Here is a 27,068-nt window from a genome sequence, read left to right on the forward strand (position 1 = left end):
TATTTGTTTCAGCTTTAGTAAATTCAGTTCAATACCACGGCAATAAAAACTGAATCTTATTTATTTATTGTAGGTACATTAGGGCTGACTGGCCAGCTCTGTTCTTACATTTAACTGACTGACCGACATAACTATTATTTATATGCAATATACAATCTGTATAACAATTTCCAGTTTTAGTTAATTCATTTAAATATCACGGAAATCATAGCCGTTTCGATACAATATCTCTGACTCTTGTTTTATAGTTCGCTTGGCTGACCGCAGTATATGTGTGTACACAACTACTATAGCCAATCCTAAAATGATCAGCTTTAGTAAATTCAAATAATTTTTCTTGGCCTGGTTGTCCCATTAGTACTTATATTAGTAACGATGTATTCTGGTAATTTAAAAAAATGTTTTTCTAACTAATCTACGTTTCTCGAGGCAATGAGCTGTCCCGAACTTTCTAAACCCTCCTCTAATGTTAAAACTCTTAAAAGATACTTACTTGTAATGAGAATTCATATAATGATGGTAATAGTTGAGCAACAGCACCCACAGCTTCATCCGCTACATTGATACAATCCGTTAATGTTAATGATACAATTCTAGGTGTTAGACATGCCCATAAACCAGCTTCTGTTATTTCATTACATCCAGCTAATTCTAGTTCAAATAATGCCTGAAATAGAAAATACAAAATTAATAACTATTGGACAATCCTGCTAATAAAAACTCTTATCTATCGATTTTAATTGGAACATAGCTTAAGGATTATTTAATTTTGTTCAATATGTAATTTGTATATCATATCTGTAATAAAATTGCCTATAAATAAAAAGAAAGTAAATTACTTATATTATTTCTCTATAGCTAGTGAAACATATTTGCATTAAAAATTAATTCTAATCTTATTATTTTCTGTGTTTCAGGTAGGTCCAATAATTTTTTGGAGTGGCATGTAAGTAGTATAAAATTCATTTTATTATTTTAATTAACTATTTAACTTAATTGTGAATTGGGGGTGGGGGGGGTGTATATCACATTGTGCTATGGAAAAATAATCTTCACGAACTACAATTCAAGAAAAATTGCCAAAAAAAAGAACACAAAAACTTTTAATTTATTTTACTATATGAAAAAGTGAAAATGTGACTTTGTGTTGTAGTCTTTTTAAGGATGTTCCCAAAGTCGCTGATCACAATTTTATGATCAAATTGATTCAATTTGCACCCCTCCCCCTCTTTATTTTAGCTTACATAAGTAGATCCACGAAATAAAAATACATTTTTTTGAAAATTCCACCCATTTTAAGGCATGTAAAGGAGTTTTTAAAGTCGCTAATCTCGAATTTCTGATGAAAATGATTCAATTTTGACCCCTTCCCTCTGTTTTAATTTACATAAGTAGACCCCAGAAAGAGGTCAAGCAAATTATATGGTTCTGAAGTAGTGTAAATAAGTATATTTGCCAAACAAGAAATTGAATAAATCAATTTGTCTTGATACTTGATAAAGTTCAAATAATGTCTAAAAATAAAAGAATAAATTTGATAATGAACTTTTTATATTAGCTTAACGTTAACGTTATTTTCAACGCATTAAATTGCATTAAAAACATTTTGTAATAAATCTTCACGCTTGTAGTTTTTTTGTTGTAGCTAATACAACTAAGAATGATTAATCCCGCATAACACGATATATTCATGTCAACTAATTTGAAAGTTTATAAACATTGTTTGAATTAAGTTACAGATTGTAGGGCAAATTGCCCATTATTATTAATTTATCTACACTTACATTACAGCATGATTATTCTTTTACACTTACGCCTAAAAACACTTAATTCATATTTTGAATTATGGTCAAAATATTTCTTAAAAACTTCTCTACAAACATTTTTACTAACCGTATAAAAAGATTAAAACTTGCCAAATTTTAGAATATAGTAAGGAAATTAATTCGAGACCAACTTTTTAACTTTCACATAAGGTTAATATTTTCATATCGAAAATAGATATTTTTACAAATGCCAAGAGGGGATAATATTGATGTCGAATTGGCCATATTACCCATAAAAATTTAAAACTAGACTTGATACCATGCGACAAAATTTGAAATTGAAATTAAAATTGATTAAAAAGAAGTTATAACCTGTGAATCTTTTGGTGAAAAACTATAACACATCAAACTTTCAGAATTTCTCAGTCTGAAGCAAAACCGTACCCAATAACTATGAGTGTTTCTTCTGGCACTGTCTCTGTAAGACCCGAAGAAGTAGCAGTATAGTGTATGAAAAAGGATACCTTACCAAAATATTATAAGAATTAGTTTTTTCTATACAAATATTTTGTAGCCAATAAATAATTGTATAACAATAATTAGAAGATAATTTTTCATTTTTTTAATAAATAGATTCTGACAGTTGACTACGCAACATAAATGACAAAACAATTATTCACCATTTTATTTTTTGTTTCACTGTTTAGTATTTTTATTTTTTTAAATAGAAAATTCCAATCGGAAATAAATAACAACAAGTGAAAACAAACAATTGACTGAGTTAATTGTTGAAATACCATGTATAGACAGTGTTGATGAAGCAATCGTTTGTTTTTTGACGTCACGTTAATAAAAAAAGATATCCACTTTTAAATAGCTACACACACACTGATATTCCCATATTAATGCATACTATAAAATTTGCACCTAATAAGCGCCCTCGTGGGTAAACAGTGATGTTTACAAAAAAATAATTCAAACAAAAGTTGTTTATTTTTTTATAAAGAACATTTTTTACATTTAAACTTTTGTTCTATCTCTAACGGTTTACAAGATGGGTCCTACGGACCCAAGACCCAATTGACCCATATTGCTCATTTACGAACTTGACCTCAGTTTTTAGGTCCTGAGTACGCTATAAAAATTTCATCTTGATATCTCTTTTCGTTTTTGAGTTATCGTGTCCACAGACGGACGGACGGACGGACAACCGGAAATGGACTAATTAGGTGATTCTATGAACACCTATACCAAAATTTTTTTCGTAGCATGAATATTTTTAGGCGTTACAAACTTTGGACTAAACTTAATATACTATGTATATTTCATATATACATGGTATAAAAAATCTTTTTACTTCATGTAATGAAAATTATTTCTTGTAGTTTGAACATTTTAATTAAATTAAAATTACCTCGACCCAAGAAGAATTTAGCTAAAAATAGGCTAGAGAAATAATGTGAACTAATTTTTTTTCTTTTTTTATTAATTAATCTACAACAAATTTGTGGTAGATTTCATATAAATTGAACAAATGTAATTAACAATAACAATATAAGGAAGTGCGTCAACAACTAAATTTTGAAATTTTTCAAAATAAAAAATATTTTTTGACCAGTTTTATTAACTCTTGTGATTTTTTATCTAGACGCGTAGTTTTCGAAATAAAAATTTTTGAAAAATTAACAATACAATATTCAATTTTAAGAAAATATCTCTGTGGGAATTCGCCTAGCTAACGCAGCTTCTATGCTACGAATTTATTTTTAGTTAAAATAAATAAAAGTAATGTCAGAATATTCTTCTAAACGTACGTAATCTTATAAGTTTCTACGCATTTAGAAAAGAAATGTAAACAGTACCTAGAATCAATGTGTTAAGACCTACGAACAACTCGATACCAAGATACCGTCAACGAATGAATGTACATGGACGAAGATTGACTAAACATCGCAACATAAATAAATAATGGGATATATTTTAAAACGAATGTCATGGTTACGTCTTATTCGTTATATATAGCTCTCTAACTCAGATTAATAGATATAAGCATGATGTCAATGTCACACAGAACTAGAGCTTTACGAGCTAAGATGGGATGAGAGGGGGGGGGGGGGTGGCGAAGTAGTTAAAAATATTACATTGTATCAATTACGTGTTTTTATAGAAGGTGTCCTGATATTAACGCAAGATTTCAATTTTATGCTATATTTATGCGATAAAGTGTGACAATTAAAAAAACAAGCTTTTATTGTACTAACAAGTAGAAAGTTTCTATAAGTTAATCATACAAGACTGTTGTAAAAGCTGGAGACGTTCAATTTAAAATATCAAGTCAAAAATTATCATGCGTGACTTATAGAAAAAATTATTTTCTACTCTTTAGTACAATAAAAACTTCCTATAAAAAGTATTTTTATTTAAATACTTTTTATGGGAAAATCAGGTCATGTTTATCGAATTCTTCTCGACAAGTCCTTTCATTTGATACCCATATCATGATATTGCATGAAAAAACAACTGGTTTGCATTCTTGGATTAAGAATGACGTCACTTATTTTTAGTGTGAATTTTGAGACAACCTCTATTAGCAATTTATCTACCTAGAAATAATTACCTTATTTAAAATTATCTTTTATTTTGTTTTTATCCTTTTTCTTTTATAAATATTTATACAATAACATCAAATTATTTTATTTATATTTTTTAATTCTAATTTTATAACAAATGAGTTTGTTCTTTGGGGAAATCTCATTTAATTTTCCAACAGGATAAATATGAAAATAATTATTTTATAAAAGAAGTTTAAATTTTAAGATTTATTATCAAATAAAACAGAAGTATACCCAGGCAATTTCGTGATGTCAAGTTCAAAAAAATCTATTTTGTGCGTTAAATATTAATCGATTAGACGACTAGAAAACATATCATATTCCGTATTTCATTTTCAAATATGAATTTTTTACGGTCGAAGGCTTTTTATCTATTATCACAGGTTTTTTCGATTTCGTATCAAAAAGAATCTAAAATGTACTTTTGTAAGAAAATTGAATTTAAAAGGAATCGAAGCCAGATCTTTTGGATTCATGCCACTCAACGAAGGTATACTAATTTTAGTCCCAAGTTTGTGAAATATTGATTCTACAAACAAAATTTTGATATGGGTGTTCATAATATCACTTAATTAGCCCATTTCCGGTTGTCAGTCTATCTGTCTATGATCATAATAACTCAAAAATGAAAAAAGATATCGGGATGAAATTTTTATAGCGTGCTGGGGACGTAAAAAGTGAGGTAAATAAGCAACACTTGGGTCCGTAGTTTCCATCATGTAAACCGTTAGAAATAGAATAAAAAAATTAAATGTAAAAATGTTCTTTATAAAAAGATAAACAACTTTTGATTGAAATATTTTTGCGTAAATATCACTGTTTACCCACGAGGGTGTAAATAAGGACAAAACTTTGGTGTCCATTTTCTCTAAAACTGTAAAAGCTAGAGAGTTGAAAATTTGCAAGGATATATTCAACTATAGTGGTCTTGTGAAACTTACTCTCGTAAAACGAAAAAAAATTCTAGTGAATTACTTATATTTTGTTGTAATGTTTTATAATTTTATATCAAAGTAAATTAAGTTCAAATAAATTATTTACAAAAAAAATAACGTTATTTTAACTGTTTAATTTTTAATTGATGGATAATTAAAGAAATAATTAACTAAATATTTTCTAAAAATTTTTTAGTTGATTTATTTTCTAAAAGTTTATTTATTTTTGCATACAATAAAATGATTTAATAATAATGCGTTATTTATTTGGGCAATAAAATTAATTATTATGACCAAATTAAAATTTGTGGATTGTGATAAAAAAAAGAAAATATTTATTTTGAAAGTTTTTGGCACAAATTGTTTGTTAAAAATAAATAAAATGCAAGTCTAAAATAAGAAGGTGTATTAAAAGTTCAAAAAAGAGTCACTCAGTCACAAACATAAAGTGTTTTTATAATTAAATATAATGAATGACAAAAATATTCTAAATATTTTGGCAACATCACCCATGCTGTAACTGTGTAACTGTGTAATATTAAAATTTAACATTTGTTCCTCATACGCTCTTAATAATTATATAAAACTTTTTTTATTTACATAAATTATCGCAAATTTGTGGTAGATTTGGTAAGAAAGTTATATTGTTATTTGGGAATAACTTATTATTCCCAAAATTAACAAATAATTTAAAAAATTTATGTGAAATCATTTGAGAATAAAATATAAATAAATCATTTTAAAAATATCTCTTCGTTTTATAAATAAAAAATTTCAACTCGAATTCATTTATTACGTTCGTACGTAGTAAAACTGATAAATGATTAAATTATCATTCTTCAGATTCAGAATCAGAATTAGTTCAGATATAAATGATAATTTATTTTTATTTAAAAAGTAAATTAAATTTACTTACATCAACTATTTAATATCTGGATGACCGAGCTTTGCTCGGTATTCTTAAAAAGAATAATTTTATCACTAATTTTATCACTAATAGAAGACCGTTTTAAATGTCTCCACACAGATACCAATTTGAATGTCCCGGTATTTTATTACATTAACTACGATATACACCAATAGATGTCAGGAAGAGTTATAATTTGCATTGTATTTCATTAACTACGATATACACCAATAGATGTCAGGATGTCCCGGTATTTTATTACATTAACTACGATATACACCAATAGATGTCAGGAAGAGTTATAATTTGCATTGCCGGTTTCAGTTTTTCATGAAAAGACGGATAAAACGACGTTTTTTTAAAATGAAACCTTGTTAGATCGACTTATCGCCCCAAAAAACCCCTACATACTCATTTTCATGAAAATCGTTGGAGCCATTTCCAAGATCGTTGATATATATATATATATATATATATATATATATATATATATACAAGAATTGCTCGTTTAAATATATAAGATTTATTATTTATACATCTACTAGATTGATACCCGCCCGCTTCACTAGGCTTAAAAGTAACAACCACCGCTTTATAGCTTCCACCCTCTCTTGATATACACAGTTTTCAATTTTGTTAGATGTAAAATAGTTATAATTCATTGAGTATATCAGAATAGTTGGCCATGATTTGTTTGACATTTACTATTTAAAATTTTTACAGAATTCTTTAATTTATGGTTCAAAATGAATAATTTATAGATCTACTCCATCTATAATCATAATTTTGAACCATAAATTACAGATTTCTATAAAAATTGAAAATAGTAAATGTCAGATTAAATTTTATTTTTTTAATTTTTTATTGATATATCTTTATAAATTATAGCTCATGTTTTATTCTGAAGTATCAGCTATATTGATGTACAGTTTCATTAAAAACCATTCGTTAGTTTTAGCGTGAAAGCGTAACAAATAAACAAACAAACAAACAAACAAACAAACAAACAAACAAACAAACAAACAAACATGCTTACTTTCGCATTTATAATATATAGAGATTTCAATATTTATCAAAATCAGAGACGGATTAATCATAAAATTAAATAAATAAAAGCCTCCTCTGGACTTCGAATTCTGGAGATCCTACCAGAATGTGATGATACTACATATACAGATTGTTCTAGAATTGTCTGCATAACTATTATGGTCAAGGTTAATTCGTAAAAAGCTGAAATATTAATTTCAGCATTTTATTTTTTGTATAAATTTAATAATAAGTTAATGAACATATAGCGTGCTATACAAATTGCCGAAAAACTAGTAAAAATTCTTAAAATATTTTGATTTAAAATCAAATAAGTTTTAATAATTAATAATATGTAAATGATTTGTTAATTAGTTTATTATTGATTTACATTTACATACGAAAATTGGATAAAATTTGTATGTGATAGAGCAAAATTAAATTTTTTGGATTCTAGTGACGTTATAAAGTTCAAAAATTCGATTATTTTGATAACACAAGCAAATTTGATCAGATCTTATTGGATTTTTTTTTGAAACCCACTAATTTTGGGTCATTCTTTTTAGCTGTGATGTAAGTTTTTCGCTAGCTATCACTCATTTGCTTAATTCCGAGACCAGGATTCGAAATTCTTTAAACCTATTAGAGCTAAGTTAATTTTGATCACAAATTTGAAAAGTATGACCCAAGTTTAGTAGGATTACATACTTGGTTTATCAAAATTGGATAAAATTTGGATGTGATAGAGCAAAATTAATTTTTTTTGGATTCTGATGACGTTATAAAGTTCAAAAATTCGATTATTTTGATAACACAAGCAAATTTGATCAGATCTTATTGGAATTTTTTTTGAAACCCACTAATTTTGAGTCATTCTTTTTAGCTATGATGTCAGTTTTTCGCTAGCTATCACTCATTTGCTTAATTCCGAGACCAGGATTCGAAATTCTTGAAACCTATTAAAGCTAGGTTAATTTTGATAACAAATTTGAAAAGAATGACCCAAATTTAGTAGGATTATATGCTTGGTTTATCGAAATTGGATAAAATTTGGATGTGATAGAGTGAGAAACATGTTTTTCTTATTTATGCTAGTCTAATATTTTTTGAAACGCATTGTATCTATTGATGATACTGTTATTGTAGATTCAATCAAATGAAAGCTTTGTATATTTTGTAACGATTAAAGCTTAAAGCTACACATCTGTTTAGAGTTGATCGTTTAGTATTTGATCCGCCTATTTAGTGTCATTTATTTCATTAAAAACGTTTATCAATTTAACATATACTGGAGTAAATCTAAGCAAAAAAAGGCTGTTATATGGATTAAAAGTTCGAGCAGTGAAACTTGGGGGTTTTTCTTTTCACATCAATATAAGTATTTTTTGAAATTTTTTACTTTCCCGGAGTGGTGCAACATGTTTAAAAAACAAAATGGCGTCAAAAATGCAATTTTTTTCAGAAATTTGATCATTTTTATTTTATATTCGAAAAAGGAGACATCGGTGCATATCCAAATTTGGTAGGTTTGTAGTCCATGTTAAGAACTACTCCTCATAATTTTTTGGTGGGGTTTCGTCCCTTCCCCTCCCAGTTATATATATATGTATACATACATATAGTAAAACAGTTCATTTGACTATAACTTGAAAAATATTCGATTGATTTTAATGAAACTAATATCAATAGTAGGTTTTATTACTTACAACTTTCGGTTAAAATTTTAGCGAAATCCGTTAAATAGTTCGGCCAAAATTTCCAATTTAGGGAATTGTTTAAAATGGCTGCCATTTTATGCCATTTTGTCCTACGAGGTTAAATTTTTTTTTAAATTGTAGCATTTTTAATTATCTTTCGATTTTGTAATAAGTGGCTTACCCGTAAAATGACTCCTTGATCCATATTTTTGCAAAAAACGGAAAATTTAACACTTTCTGGAAATAATTGTTTGGGGGGTGTATGGACTGGCTTTGGGGGGTGTTTTTTGCTTTGGCATAAGAAAACTATTTTTAAAAGAGGTCTATATGGTTTAAAGCAAAATTTTTAAGTTTTAACCCCCGCGCTGTAAGGGGGAAGGGGTGTATGAAATAAATGTATCATAAAAGATTTTAAAAAGAGGTCAAAATAGTTTAAAATGCTAAAGTAACCCAAAATTTTAGATGCTTTTATTAATATAGCACTTTTTACAACATCCACCCCTTCCCCTCCCGCTTTCATATTTTTTGCAAATTCAAAATTTTTATGACGTACAAAGGGGTTTTTGGGGTCGCTGATCTCGAATTTTGCAATAGATTATCAAAAACAATTGTAATATTTTTGGGGGGTGTACTTATTTGGGCCAAAAGTTCGAGATCAGCGACCCCCAAAACCCCTTTATACGTCATAAAAACTGGGAGGGGAAGGGACGAAACCCCACCAAAAAATTATGAGGAGTAGTTCTTAACATGGACTACAAACCTACCAAATTTGGATATGCACCGATGTCTCCTTTTGCGAATATAAAATAAAAATGATCAAATTTCTGAAAAAAATTGCATTTTTGACGCCATTTTGTTTTTTAAACATGTTGCACCACTCCGGGAAAGTAAAAAATTTCAAAAAATACTTATATTGATGTGAAAAGAAAAACCCCCAAGTTTCATTGCTCGAACTTTTAATCCATACACAAGGCGTAATTTCACTCTACTAATAGATAACACAATACTGATAGATATGATACGTACACTATATCGTTAGTTACTAGAATCACTAGGATAATGTAATTGACACACTAGATCACTGCGATGCGATGACAATGTTTGTTTGTTCCTCTTTGAATTGATATTAATATTATCCTTTAAAGCTTTATTAAGTGTGTCATTCTGCTATGATGTCATCTTCGTCTTCATGTATTATATTTTAAATTCCTAGAATTCTAATCACTATTTAGATATTTATTTATTTATTGAAAAGGTTCAAGGTTAAAATGATTGAAGGATATTATTTTACTTTTTGAGTTGTAATTGAATATCCTACCTAATTTACATTTTAGGTCTTTTATTATCTTAACTTTTGTTATGTGAATAACTTTTAACAAACGGTTCAAGTTTTAATTACAAAACTATACAATTACATCAAAGGCGAATACAGAATTAGTTTTTAAAATGGTTCGACGGTTTGAGCAAGTACGGTGAATGTTCATTTTCTTTTGCGGAAATGACAGTTTAAAGTCCCTTGATCACAATAAACACTGGACCAAGAGCCAGTGACCAATTTAAGGTTATCATTTCAAAAGTCACGAAACTTTTCATAAAAAAACCTCAATACCTACAGATGCTGAAATGCCACTTCTGGCAGCTCAGTGTGGTCGGGTTGAAATACCCTAATTTTTTAAAGAGGGTAAGAAATAAGGCTCATTTTTATTAAATTATAAGTCTTAAAATTTTAGGAAATTACTTTCGACAATATTTTTACTTAATTCAATTTTTGCCAGAACATTTACATCCCTCCTAATTGTTGCCAGAACGCTATAAATATTTATTTAAAAAAAATCCAATGTTGTCATTTCATCAGTCTTGAAATTTTAACAGAATAAAGAAAATATATTAATAATTCATAATATTTAATGCCAGAACGAAATTCCATCACCAACAGTCTGCCAGAGCGAAAAACGTATCCGTGCGAGTGAGAGCAATGTATATGGAAACCTATGAGATAGAGTGAGAGCGCATATTTATTCATTGTTGTCAGTGACGGATTTAGGCTTGCTGCCGCCCTAGGCCCCGTTCGATTCGCCGCCCTTTTAATAGAATGAATTTCATTAATTTTGATCCAGTTTTTTATTTTAAAGTAACTTAATTTATTGAAATATAATTTTTTAAATATTACTGATAAACAAGACAGATAAATATATATATATATAAACTTTAGACAGATAAATAATTCATATTTCTTTTAATATTAATCAATTTGAAAATTTCTTTTTCCTGGCTTTGGTCCGTGCAAAAACGTCAATTATGTCGTCGTAATTAATTTCTTGGACTAGTTGGGCTTCAATAATGCAAGTGCATTAAGTCTATCTTGGCCCATATTTACAGCGTTCTGGCAACAATTAGGAGGGATGTAAATGTTCTGGCAAAAATTGTATGAAGTAAAAATATTGTCGAAAGTAATTTCCTAAAATTTTATGACTTATACTTTAACAAAAATGAGCCTTATTTCTTACCCTCTTTAAAAAATTAGGGTATTTCAACCCGACCACACTGAGCTGCCAGAAGTGGCATTTCAGCATCTGTAGGTATTGAGGTTTTTTTATGAAAAGTTTCGTGACTTTTGAAATGACAACCTTAAATTGGTCACTGGCTCTCCGTATAACGGTTTTGGGCCTCTTGTAGGGTAAAATTTTGAATTATTTCATTTTAAAATTGTGATTTTTAACACAGTACTTTATGGAAGAAATCACAATAATGTTAACTGTACAAAAATTTATCAATGAATGAGCTTCAAAAAAGTTTATCACAGAAAAATATCACCTTAGGGCGCTTTCCAAAAGCAAAACATAAAAAAACTTTGGTTTTTGACGATTTTTCGATATTTTTAGAACATTTTTTTACATTTACATCATAAAAATTGCCTAGTTTACGATATTTTTAGAGAATTTTCTTACATTTACGCCATACAATTTGCCTAGTGAACTATTTGACTAGTCACGTGACAGCCGAACCACTTTAAATAATATTGATTTAATAAATTGTATGTATACTCTTGACTCAGTATTGTTATGAATTGAATGGCTAAAATAAATTTTAATTAAATCGTAGAGGTAAATGAATGAATATATAGTAGAGTTAAAGTGTATTTCACCTCCTCTATGCAACCTGTGTAGGCTATGTAGTATGTACCTTCCATGTACGATGTATAAATGTTGTTAAGCTTTTAGTACAGTAAAAGATGTTACAAAAATCGCCTTATAAAGGAAAATGAAAGAATCGCTCGCATTTTGTTAAAACCTCCTGGAATGTTTCTTAAATATCAAATATCATTAGTAACGCATGAGCTAGAGGCACAAATGTTTTTATTTGTTAATAAACAACAAATTTTTAATTCAATGGATCAATTTTAAAGTTCACTTAAAAAAATAGTAATCAGGCAACTTGTATGACGTAAATGTTAATTGTTTGTCAAATAATTGAAATCTATCATATATGTATAACGTATACTCAATTCAAGTTGCCTATTTATTAATTTTATAAGTCAACTTTCAACATAAACCGTTCCATTGAATTAACAATTTATTGTTTATTAACAAATAGAAACATTTGTGCCACAAACTCATGCATTATTAATGATATTTGACACCTAAGAAATACATTCCATGAGATTTAAGCAAACTGCGAGCGGTTTCTTTCATTTTCCATTATTTGTAACATCTTTAACTGTACTATTTGTACAGGAAATATTAAATAATTTTAATTTCATTAAACATCAACTTAACAAGCAATGAGTTGCAGTGCATGCAACGTTCAAACCGTTCAGAGAAACGTTCCTACATACTATAACGTATTACGTTTATATACTTTACTAAATACATATTTGCATAAAATATATGAACGTAATTATTAAGTGCAGTGTGTCACATACCTCGAAATTAATATTACAGTTAGCCACAAATCGGGAAAATTGGAAATTATCAGGAATCCATTTTTTTTTTTTTTTAACTTTAATTTCTCTTAGTATTTTTTCCTAAATTACGACAGTTAGTTATGGAATTAAGTTCGAAAATCTCTCCAAAATACAGGATTGAAATAGGATTTCGTTCGATATCACAGATTTTAATCGAGAAATCGTAAATTTTCTATTTTTTGAGTCGAAATTACTCTGTATACTAGGTTTTGTAAAATTCCGAAACAAAAAAAGTTTTATAATTTTTTCGATTTTCGGAGGAGTATGTATATCTTCTTAAGAAATCGAGAACAATTTTTTGTTTCCAATCTCGATAACTCAGTATATTAGGTATTTATGAACTCTATTATATTTCTAAAGATTGTATACGTTCCTTCTTGAACATTCTGTATTCTCAATTGAACACCGTATACATATATACAATGCATACATATATGTAACTCTATTATTTTAGTACCATACAAAGTAAAGAGCTTTTAAAAGCTTTTATTAAATAGAATTAAATAATTGCATATTAAATATCATATTTAAATACAATATTAATTAAATAATTTAAATTAAGTTGTTTGCTGTTCAAGCTTTCTTTTTAATAATAAATTTAAATATGACCATTGGGTTTTAAATATAATTATTACTTGGGCACATACACCGAAAAACGGATATTTCCCTTTTTTAAGTAACAATATTTCGAAAACCTTATGTATTAGAGAAATCCTGAAGCCGAATTCAAATTCATCACCCCAAAAACTATAAGAAATGTTCTATTAACCCTGAAGCCACTAGTCATATCAATAGTATTTGAAGATAAGTACAATATGGACTGGGTGTGCCACGGTTTATCCTGGCAGAAATATTTTTTATTTTTTACTGGCGTGACAGATATATTTTGAGCTGTCAAGTTTTGAGCTGTCACACCGAGATATTTCGAAAATAGAACTCAAAACGAACAAATTGACAGACAATTCTGCCACGATCACAGCTGCCACACCAAATTTTCCAGAGAATAGATAAAACTTGTAATAAAATAGTCTCTTACAAATTAATGTCCATGAAAGTGCAAAATACTTGTAATTATCAAAAATATAAATAATATTTCTGCCAAAATAAACCCTAGCACACCTAATCCATATTGTACCTATTCGCTCCGTGCGTGAGTTTCGTTTTCATGGTAACGATACACTACTTTAATTATAGAATTGTATGGATGCATATGTAATTGTATGGATTGCATTTAAGACTTACATTGAAAATTTAATATTCTTGTTTCACAAATTTAAATAAATAATTATGATAATTTACATTTGAAAAATAATATTTGTTCAATTTGATTTCTTATTTTCACAATTTTTAATGCATTAAGTTTAATTAATTCGTGTTTTACAATAATTTTAATTTGACATTTCTATAACATTAACATGTAAAGAATTGCAAATTAGTAATAACAGCCCCCTTTAACGCCAAAATTTTTCACTGGAAGCGCTGGCATCGATTTTATTGTCCCTACCATGACTACGCACACAACGAATCGTTTAATAGCATTAATTCATATGCGAAATTTCGAAATCCGTTTAAGTGGAGTTTTACGGGCTCCCCGCTTATATCGCATCAATGTGACAAAAACAAAATCAAATTTTGTTAACCAGTGATTATCAGAAATGCGGAAATTCAATTCATTAAATCTGAAAATATCTTAAATTGAAAAGTGTTTATAATGAGTTTTTGTGGACGACAATGAATCGTTTTCCCAATTCCATTACCATATAAATTCATTGAAAAAGGTATTATTGTACCCATTCAAGTTTACCACAAATATAACAGATTGTTGTGGGTATTATCAACATTTATCATTATTATTATTATTATTTAATTGAAGGTCCTATGTTACATAGGTCCATAGAGAGCAGAGCACTCATATTAGTGAAAAAAGGGGTCTACCTCAGAATCTAACTGAATAAGCTAAATATTTGTATACGAATCTTTATTCTGATTGTACAAATGTACAAATGTTGGTAAAATTTTATCGTATTTGAACAAATTTTTTTTTGAAGCCCACTAATTTTGGGTCATTTTTTTCATTTTTCGTGGTACTTATTCCTTTATATTCGTCTTCATATCAAATTTAGAAACCACGACCCTGCATTTTCGAAATATATTGAGGATACGTTAAATTAGACCAAATATTTGAAAACTATGACCCAAAATTAGTGGGATTACGTGCTTAATTTATCAAAATTGAATAAAATTTGCTTGTGGTAGAGCTAAATCAAATATTTTGGATTTTATGACGTCATAAAGTTCAAAAAGTCAATTTTTTTTGATATTTTGGCCTTTTTATCATATTTGACGTGAGTGCGGTGTTTTTTCCAATGCCAAAAGTACATGAATGTAGATATCTATTGAGTTTTCGACGAGATTCTACTTTGTACATAAATTATACTGTATAGAAGCTAATTCTGAAACCAATTATCAAACCTATGTTTGTTTCATTATTACCTTGTATGTTGTACTTTGTACGGTAGCTGTAGGTTGAAGTAGGTTTTATAGGTTGAAGGTATTAACAATAATAGAGAGAAATCAATATTCAACCTTTTATTTTATTTTATTATTTATTAATTTTTAATTCATTTTCAAATCAAAAAGAACTTTCTTTATTTAATTTATTTTTGGATCATCGCAATATTTTCTTAAATTTTGCTTGTCTCTTTCTAAATAGGAAAATTTTGATGAAAATTCTTGCTCGACTTATTGAACTAGAATATTCAATTTTGAACGATTATTCCCGTGACATCTGGGTCGAAAAAGTTAAACTTTAGCGAAAACGCATTGATTGACGGGGTGCCAAAAATTCATTCTATGCACTCAATAATTGCAACAAAGATGCGTTTCTGAATTTCAATAGCACCGACTCAATGCTCCTTTTTAATCTCGCGTCGTCTCAAAACATAACTCAGATGTAGCGATGTAGAGGTCAATGCGCACAGGGTTTTCGAAAAGTTTTCTTCTGTAGCTCGCAGAATTAACTAAATTGAAAAATAGTGTCTAAATATCACATTTTGACCTAAAATGTTATCTGTCTCGAAAAAGTTTTAATAATTCCTGCGCACGGTCCTGCTTAATGCAGTCTTGTTTGTAAATCTTGAACTATTGCTCAACAACAGCTAAATACGAATCAATAAGTTTTCCTTGCAAAATGAAAGAGTAAAAAACCGTATTTGATAAAATGAACATAAAATAATGCTTTTAGTGGTTTTTCATTTGCATGTGGCGTAAACTTGTGTGGTGTATTTATTTATTGTAAAAACATGCACAGTTGTTAGGTTTTTAGTTTCACATACGTACCTACTAACTACACACCCTAATCATAAGCATTCTTCGGTCTTTTCATATCTTACAGTTCACAGCTTACACAGCTTATAGCTCTTATATAGCTCAGTTTTCAGCTCACATTATACTCATTTAAATGCAAATATTATTATGATGAGAATATATTTTTAAGTTTGTTCTTTTAGTTTCGTTGTAGTACACTGCATGTAAGTAGAAAAAGATAGTGCTAGTACAATGTAATTACACTATCTTTTTCTACTAATATGTAATGTAAATAGTTTATACACTAACTACATTGATACCCGCCCGCTTCACTGGGCTTAAAAGTAAAAACCACCGCTTTATAGCCTCCACCCTCTTTTGATATACACAGTTTTCAATTTTGTTAAATGTAAAATAATCATAATTCATTGAGTATATATCAGAATAGTTGGTCATGATTTGTTTGACATTTACTATTTTAACATTTCACAGAATTATTTAATTTATGGTTCAAAATTATGATTATAGATCTGCTCCATCTATAATCATCATTTTGAACCATAAATTAAAGATTTCTGTAAAAATTTAAAAAATGGTAAATGTCAAATTAAATTAAATTTTTTTTTTTTAAGTTATCTTTATAAATTATAGTTCATGTGTTATTTTGATATATCAGCTATATTGCTGTACAGTTTCATTAAAAACCATTCGTTAGTTTTTGCGTGAAAGCGTAACAAACAAACAAACAAACCAACAAACATGCTTACTTTCACATTTATAATATATAAGGATATACAAAAAGAGCATAAAGCTATAAAAAATATCTTCATAAATATTCAAGTACATATTTTCCTATTTTCCTATTGTGTTTATGTATGAAAAATAAATAATTTTATGGATGAAAATATAACTTTGTCAAGTATCTATGAAAATATTTTCTAATTATGTTCTGTCATTGACAACCAAAAAAAAAACCACCTTTCATCGCCATCTTTGTATGTTCACTTTTAAACATACCTAACCTAATTTTTAAATGTCATTCTATTCTTATTTATAATTTATTCAATTTTAATTTCAAATTTATTTTGAAAAAAAAAGTTAAAGTGATTATTTGTCACAATACGAGAATATCCTCCTCATTATCATCTCATTCCGAATCATGATGGATCATTTTCTCATCTCATCCCGAATATTTTATATTGGGTAAAAAAACCTAAAAAACCTAATCACATCAATTCTAGAAGAAACCTTCCATAGATAAATACAAGGTGTTCTGTAATTTATTGCAGAAGTCTTGATTTCCTAAATAATCATATGAAGACAAACGAAAAAGTTCTTTGACAAATTTCGATCTGAGGTCTAATTTCCGAGATATTTAATCAAATCAATCAAATTATCTATCTCACTTTTAAATTTTTATGAAACCCCACCCAGTAATTATCAGGGTATGTAATAACAGGCATTACTGGGTTGGATTTAATAAAAATTTTAAAAAGTGAGGTAGATAATATGAAAATTAAATGCAACGATAAAGACATCCTTATATTGCTCAGTGCTCTGTCATTGGATTAATATATTAATTGATTTGATTAATTATCTCGAAAATTAGGCCTCAGATCAAAATTTTTTAAAGAGCTTTTTCGTTCGTCTTCATATGATCATTTTAGAAGTCAAAAGTTCGACAGTCAATTATGGAACACCTTGTATACAGCTTGGTATACAGCTTGATCATCAGTCCCCACTTGGCTATAGCTTTTATACTACCATAAATACCAAATTTATTTGGACGAAAATGTCGGCATTTTATTTGCTTTGCCTTGAATAACTCTAGCAAATATTAAACAATATTTTTATGACATCACAAATTTTAATAAACTTGTTTATACCATTTTGATGGGTTATTTAAATCGAGTATTTTTAGTTAAAATACATACAAACACTTTTTATGGACTCTATAAATACCATCTAATACTCTAGGATGGCTTCCAAAAACCAGTCAAATACATCGTATTTGTGCTACAATTTTAAAACATTTTCTTTATGGTTAATTCAATATTATTTCCCTTTAAGAGTGGAAAATGAATGAATGAAAAACAATTGAGGAAACTGTTTCATTTTTATTTTTTGTATACATGTACTTGGTGTTGGTAGTGATAGTTATAGAAAGGTACCGGTGTTATTTTTATATAAAGTGACTTTGACTGTAAATGAAAAATAATGACATATACTATACGTACGTACGTACTTGCAAAACCTACCCTCTAGCGGTCTTTATTTTAAACATTTAATATATAAGCATAGTGACGTAATGCATGAATGAAAACCCACTATATATGGATATTCATTTGTTTTTACATTTAGCTATGTCACCGTAAGATTTCAATTTCTGTAAAATTGTAAACCAACTAGTAAAAAAGGACCAAAAACAACCTCAATTTGTGGTAACTCGACGCAAACAAACTAAACCCAACGCAATGAGTTAATTTTTATACCATGTATATATGAAATATACATAGTATATTAAGTTTAGTCCCAAGTTTGTAACGCTTAAGAGTAATGATGCTAGGAAAAAAATTTGGTCATAGGTGTTCATAAAATCACCTAATTAGTCCATTTCCGGTTGTCCGTCCGTCCGTCCGTCTGTGGACACGATAACTCAAAAACGAAAAAAGATATCGAGCTGAATTTTTACAGCGTACTCAGGACGTGAGGTCAAGTTCGTAAATAAGCATCATAGGTCAATTGAGTCTTGGGTCCGTAGGACCCATCTTGTAAACCGTTAGAGATAGAACAAAAGTTTAAATGTAAAAAATGTTCCTTATCAAAAATTAAACAACTTTTGTTTGAAACATTTTTTCGTAAACATCACTGTTTACCCGTGAGGGCGCCAATTAGGCGGAAATTTTATAATATGTACTATACTTGATTATCAGTTATGTATGAGTCACATGTTTGTATGTGTAATGTGATAAAGAAATCAACACTGATTATGCATGGTATTTCAACAATTAACTCAGTCAATTGTTTGTTTTCACTTGTTATTAACAGATGTTAAGTTAAAGCAGGTTGGAGTTGTTTTTAACCCCCGAACTAAAAAAAGGGATGTTATAAGTTTGACTACTATGTGTTTGTGCCTGTCTGTCTGCCTGTAACATCGTAGCGCCTAAACGGATGAACCGATTTTAAATTTTTTTGGTTTTGTTTCAAAGGTAATTTAATGGGGAGTATTCTTAGCTATGTTTCAAGTGCAAATTTAGTGTTTCGTACCCGAAAAAATTAAAAAATTGGCGATGATCTTCAAAATCGGCTCAGTTTGGAAAAGACTTAATGGAGAGGGTCCTTATAAATATTTCAAGTGCGAATAACGGGTTTCGTACTCAAAAAATTTGTCCGAGGTTTTTTAATTTTTGTAAATTTCACTTGTAGATAACCCGTTTACAATCTGACGGAAAATACAATCTTGTAGTGACAACTACGTATACATTGAATTGAAAGTGTTTGGGAGTTGATTCTAACTAGAATCGAGTTCTAGTACCAACTGGTACTCTAGTGGTGATAGTTGAAGCTGGCTGGCTGGCTATTTACAAAGTAAAAAGAAACTATTGTTGTTTTTATAAAATAATTATTTAATTTACTAAAAGCTAGTTTGTTTTTTAGCATTCAATGCTAATAATAGAAAATAAAATAAAATTGCCTTCAATTTGTTTATTTAAAAAGATTAGCATCGTTTTTTATCAAAAACTTTTAGTAACTCTTTCCAAAAAATAGCTCTTGTAGACTTCGAGACCATGACGTACAACTTTCGAACTATTTGTTTCACTATGAAGCCCCGTTAATAGATTGAATTTCGTTATGATTGAAAGGAAATTGATAGTAATGGATCGTTGGAACGTAATCGAATAACAATGTTAAACTGTTTTTCAGCAGACGTTAAATAAATTGAAGAATTTTATGTTATATCATAATAAATACCCTGATCAAACCAAATGTAGGTAATGTACGCATGTATTGGGTTGACTACTAAATCTTTTTTAAACTAATACTACAATTATTTCATACCGTAAAATCTAACAGTATCAATAAAATTAAATTCTTTAAAGAATGAAACAAGTATTTGACTTCTAAAATTAATACCTTAAATTTTCAGAAAAATATCTTGTAAATAAAAATTAAGCGCCACATTTGTAATGTACAAAGGTACGAAAGGAACATAGCTCCAACCGGGTGTCCCACGACACCCCTTACAACTTTTATTACGGAAACATCCTATATAAAATTATCAACTTTTTTATTTATTTTATAAAGTATCTAAATAACAAACTTCGTTTTTTTTTATCCCTGAATATTTAAAATATTTGTCAAACGTCAGCCAGTTACTTGAGCTCAGCTTTATTTATGTTTTGTAAATTATAAAGTGATTATTTAATAAATAAAATTTATAACTTTTTCAAAAAAAGTTTAAAAAGTTTTGTTGTGATAAAGTTGAATGAATAATAATATGATATTTATTTATTATATTTTACATAAATCCTTTGTAAAAGCGTTTGCATATCATCTAGGAGGTACAAGGTATGAGTATGGGGTGCTAGTGTTGTTACACATTTACACACTTAGTAAACAGTTTTTTATAAGGATTCTTTTCAGGTTTCAGTTCAAAATGTCAACAAACTAATTTTATTGTAAACTTATTTTAAATATTTAAGTCATGTCACATTGTTGTATCCTGTCATTCAAATATTAACATTTTTTAAATGACACATCATATTTACTCATCTTTTCCCCGAAAAATATAAACTTATGCAACTATATTCAAAGGTCAACGTAGTGGGGTGGGAATACATTATAGGGAAAATCATTTGTCCATGCGACGATAACAGGCTTAAACTAGATTTCCATAGGCGTTAAATAAATATATTTATTTAGAAACCATAGTAACTAACAACAATACTGTTCAAATAATTGAATGATCTATTTAATGCACAAGTCAAAATAAACATTTGACTGAGTTAAATGTTGAAATACTATGTATAGACAGTGTTGATTACGCAATCGTTTGTTTTTTTTTTACGTCATGTAAGTAAAGAAAGATAGCTCTTACACACAAAATAATAAGTGTATCTTTCTTCTCACTTCCTCAGTGTACATAGTATATGCTATAAACAAACAAACACATACATAGTATATATAACGTATAAATTTAAAACATATACAATACCTGTCTACATACTATATAATGTTTCTAACCTAATTTGCTCCCTCACACGTAAATTTTATGAAAACAGTGATGTGTCTGAAAAAATGTTTCAAACAAAAGTTGTTTATTTGTTTATAAAGAATATATTTACATCTAAATTTTTGTTCTATTTCTAACGGTTTACAAAATAGGTCCTACGAACCCAAGACTTTGACGTATGTTGGTCATATACGAAACTCGACCTCACTTTTTGAGCCCTGAGCACGCTATGAAAATTTCTGCTTAATATCCCTTTTCGTTTTTGTGTTATCATGTTGACAGACGGACAGATGGACAAACAGGCATTCAGACAGACGAACTGGAAATGGATTTTATGAACACCTGCACCAAAATTTTGTTCTTAGCATCAATATTTTTAAGCGTTACAAATTTAGGACTAAACTTAGTATGCCGTGTATATATTTCATATATACACGGTATAAAAAAATCTACTTTTTTACTGATCTAGTCATTCCATAATCCATTGCTTTTTTAAAAAATTTGAAATTGATTTCCTAGATGCAATTTGAGCATCTACAACGGCCCTTTCTAATCTCCGACTAACAAAGATACTTGTTTTATAAGTTTCATGTGCTGTGTATCTGCGTTTCTGTCTGTGGCATCGTAATTCCTAAACGATTTCTATTTTTTTTGTTTTCAAAGGTAATTTGTAAATAAATGACGTCTATTGAATACTTTAAACATGTAACTAAGTGTAAAATACCTTTAATGTAATATAATAATCGATTCAATTTATTAATATATATAAAGTTTATTAATGAACTTTATTAATGAGCATTTATTGAACTGAAATTAATAATTTAAGTTAATTATAGTTCATACTTTTTATAGCTCATACTTCCTACCATACCATATGTGGGAGTCGTATGACTCCCACATTTACATCTAAAGTGAGAAAAAAAAACCTTTGAATGAAAATATAACAGGTCAGGGAACGTAGGTCAATTACATCAGATTTAGAATTAACATATATCAATGAATAATCATAGGTCGTGTCGTTTCCGTGGAAGTCAATCGGTCACGAAAACCGCCTCAGCGGCCGGTATAATATATATAATAATACTAGATTGATACCCGCCCGTTTCACTGGGCTTAAAAGTAAAAAACATCGCTTTACAGCCTCCACCTCTCTCTAAAATAGTCATAATTCATTGAGAATATCAGTTTGGCCATGAATGGTTTGACATTTAGTATTTTAAATTTTTTTTCAGAATACTTTAATTTATGGTTCAAAATGATGATGATAAATCTGCTCCATCTATAATCATCATTTTGAACCATAAATTACAGATTTCTGTAAAAATTTAAAATAGTAAATGTTAGATTAAATTTTATTTTTTTATTAATATATCTTTATAAATCATATCTCATGTGTTATTCTGATATATCAGCTATAGGTATTTCTGTATAGTTTCATTAAAAACCATTCGCTAGTTTTAGCGTGGCTGCGTGAAGGGCTGCTCTATTATATTTTTATTTGAATATCTAATGAACGTCTAATGAACGTTAATAAATCTTAAACTTACTTTCATGATAGACACAACCTTTAAAACATCTTCTCATGTTTCTAGGAATTCTGAAATAACTATCAAATATTACACCTAGCTTTAGACCTATAATAATTGTAAATGAAATAATCATATTTGATGTGCTCAATTAATAAAATGTTTAAAAACATTAATTTGTCTCAAATATTTCTTGTTATAAATGAGTTTCACGTGTGTCGCATAAACCAGTCAGTCTGAGTCAGTCAGTTAAATCTTTGGCTACTACCTAGTTCGAATCCACATAATTGAGTCAACAAACAAATATTTATCAAACAATAAAATAAAACATTTAACCTATTTAATATTTTACATAAAAACAAGTAAAAACAAACAATTGACTGAGTTAATTGTTGAAATATCCTGTATAGAAAGTGTTGAATGTCAGTGCTTACATTGTTTTTTTAATAAATTAGAGTTTAGAATTATTTCATTTTAAAATTGTGATTTTTAACATATTACCTTGTGGAAACAAATTTTTTTTACATTTAAGTCATACAAATTGCCTAGTTGACTGGTCACGTGACAAAGACACAAGACCACTAGTTGAAGCTTTCAAAAGACCACTAATTGAAACCACCTGCAAATTTTCAACTATCTAACTTTTATACTTTTGGAGAAAGTGGGCACCAAAGCTTTGTCCTAATTTGCACCCTCACTGGTAAACAATGATTTTTACCAAAAAATGTTTCAAACAAAAGTTGTTTATTTTTTTATTAGGAAACCTTTTTAAATATGTTTTTCTCTCTCCAACGGTTTACAAAATGGGTACTACGGACCCAAGACATTGACCTGTTTATAAACTCAATCCCACTGTTTACGTCCTGAACACGCTATAAAAATTTCATCTTTTGAGTTTTTGTTATGACAGACAGACAGCCGGAAATAGACTTTTTAGGTGATTTTATGAACACCTAAACCAAAAGTTTGTTTGTAGCATCAATATTGATAAGCGTTACAAACTTGAGACTACATTTAGTATACTTTGATATATATTACAAATATACAGAGTATAAAAAACACATGTTTTTACATCATAATGACATTCACATTAAATATTTTATTCAAAATAATTAAATATTTTTTAGTTTTTTTTTGTTTTTTTTTGTAACAAACAACTAAATATTTGTTATAAATATTTTATGTAAATGGATTTTAGAAATAAAATGTTCATTGACCTGTACACGACTGTACTGTACTGTACTGTACTGTACTGTACTCTATACACGTCCAACTACTGTAAATAAAACAGCAAAAAAGAAATAAAATAATTGGATCAAGTATTCTAAAAACGTAAAGAATTAATTGCTTTTTGTATATTTACCATTGTTATTTTTTTTTTTTTTACTTCATTATAAATAATTTTGAATGTTAGGCAAGTTTTAATACATACGTGTATTAACCATTGCATAAGTTCATTATAGTTCAGTTGTATTTACATTTTTGAAAAATAAATTGTAAGCAGTTTAACGATTGGAAATGGTGAATAAAGTTATAAGGAATATAAAATAAGCCTATTTCCCAGCAGAAAACTTGGAGGGTGTTTTTGGGGGGTGGGAATTTGTATAATTGCGTTTTCTGACTAAAGTTGCGGTCAAAATGAAATGTGTTCAATAGAAAAGTTTTAGATCATGCCAAAATCTTGAACTTTTATATAAGTCATTTTGAATTTAATCTCAAAATTTCCGAGAAAATAGTGAAAAACCGTCCTTTTTTATTAAATTTTTTTAATTCTCATTTCTCTTTAGCAAATGCAGTAAACGCAATCGCTCTCAGGAGCTAGGCCAACCCAATTGGCTTCAAACTTTTTCGTGATATTGCTGGCTCAAAACGAAGGAAACAGAATGAGATTGAAGAAAAATTCGTAATTTTGTGGAATTATTTTAGTTAATTACGCACATAATTCAATTTAAAAAAATATATATATGTAATTAAACATAACTGACTTAAAATTTCAAATAAAATTTGTCATATGAAATAAATTTGAATAGTTTAAAAATAAATCGGTATTGCATAAAAGCGGAATTGAATTCTTGTTGTTTTTGTCACATCAAACGACCACTCAGCTGAATGTTCATAAAATATACGCAGCATGAGCATGAGCACATAATAACATAGGTAACGACTAACGAGACGATTATATCTATAATTCATATTTAAACTTTTAAAGTGTGTCCAATAAATCTTTATTTTTAATACTTTAATACGAAAATAAACCGTGAAGCTTTAATTACTTTATGTTTGTTCAAGTTATTCGTTAAATTTCTTCTTTAATTCTCATCATAGGCAGTGGTTTACTAATGATCATTATAGGTTATGCAAACGTAAATACAATCATGTATTAATGGTTATCCAACTAACACAATATTATATAATATTCAAATACTTTCCATCAATCGTCAAGTAATTGGCGATTGCAATTCGAAGTATTTAACGTTAAAAAATTGAAAAATAGGACGTTTTGTACACTTTTTAAAGCACTATAAAAAAGCTTGAAAATGAAATAAGTTTCACGTCAATGTGTACGATACACTTATTTCAAAAAAGTCAAATTTTTCAGTTATTTAACGTTAAATACTTTAATCGCCAATAACTCGGAATGACTTTTCGGAATATACTTAAATGACACTTTTTGCTTAAATTTAATCGCTCTATCGATTCCCGTTACCATTTTCTAACATATTTTTTCCCATGCTCTAGAATGGGTACTTACCACTCCATGTGAAAAAGCACCACTAGGCACCATATAACTTTTGATCTAGAGGGAATGAAATGTGTTCAATAGAAAAGTTCTAAATCACACCAAAATCTAGAACTTAAAAAATCACCCATTCTAGAGTCTGGGTTGGGTTGGGTTGGGTTGGGTTGGGTTGGATTTTCCATACTCTAGAATGGGTGCTTACCACTCCATGATGTGAAAAAGCACCACTAGGCACTATATACTTTTGATCTAGAGGGCCAACAAAGCTTAATCCCTCATTTTGATCGAAATCGATGCTCTAGGTCAATATTTTTAGATTTCGTTCTTTTTTCTCCTCGATTATTGGAATATAAGTGAACAGCCTGTATAAATATTTTAACATGTAGATATTTATTTAAAAAATAATAACAAACATTTAAAAATGACAGTTAATGATCGCCTCGTGTAATAATTTTTTTTTTATTAAATAAAAACAATCTTACTAAAAAAGATTCTCATTATTAGTTTAGCGCCGTGTCACATAAGACGCGCCCGCCAACTACGCGTATTTTTATAGATATAGAGCCGTCTGTATTACTTGCCAATCATTTCAGAACGGATATAAATTTAAGAGGCTACTGCCAAAGTTATAAATGTTTAAAATACCAAGATTTCTATAGCTAGATGCTTGTCTATTTTTCAGGGACCCAAAAAGATAATGAAAATAAAAATGCAAAAATCATTTTGCTGGACACTAAACAATGCAGGTCGCCCGTCGCCTTTTTAATAAAAAGTTTTATTTAACTTCACTTGTATGTGTGCCCTGAAATTTTACGATCAAAATTTGATCCACTACCCGGTTTTCGATTGAGCTGAAATTTTGCATGCATATGTAAATCGGATGACAAAAAATATTTATAGAATGGTATGATTTTTCCATTACTTCCATCATATTTGATATACATACGTTTTTTAGTTTTAAATAAAATTACTTTTTAAGGAACAAGCTTTTATTGTTCCAAAAAGTTAAAAATAATTTTTCCTATGTCACTCATGCTATTAGTAAAAGCTTGAAGCGCTTCGAATCATCCTTTATACTTAAAATTGAACTCCTGCACCTTTTACAAAAGTATGAGTGATTCTTAGGAAATATTATTTTTTACTTTTTAGTACAAAAAAGGTTGGTTCTGTAAATGGTACTTTTTATACCATGTATATATGAAATATACATGGTATATTAAGTTTCGTCCCAAGTTTGTAACGCTTAAAAATATTGATGCTACGAAAAAAATTTTGGTATAGGTGTTCATAGAATCACCTAATTAATCCATTTCCGGTTGTCCGTCCGTCCGTCTGTGGACAAGATAACTCAAAAAC

General features: G+C 28.6%; 1 protein-coding gene across 1 annotated transcript in view; it reads right to left on the reverse strand.

Moving 5' to 3' along the window:
* LOC123298011 (F-box/LRR-repeat protein 16) overlaps nt 1-27,068 on the reverse strand; it is a 66,414-nt gene that overhangs the window by 34,418 nt on the left and 4,928 nt on the right. Inside the window, exon 2 of the mRNA XM_044879873.1 lies at nt 494-667. Within this exon, the coding sequence (XP_044735808.1) occupies nt 494-667 (174 nt within the window). The remainder of the gene's footprint in view (nt 1-493; nt 668-27,068) is intronic.

This window comes from Chrysoperla carnea, chromosome 4, assembly GCF_905475395.1.
Source record: "Chrysoperla carnea chromosome 4, inChrCarn1.1, whole genome shotgun sequence".
Taxonomy (NCBI): domain Eukaryota; kingdom Metazoa; phylum Arthropoda; class Insecta; order Neuroptera; family Chrysopidae; genus Chrysoperla; species Chrysoperla carnea.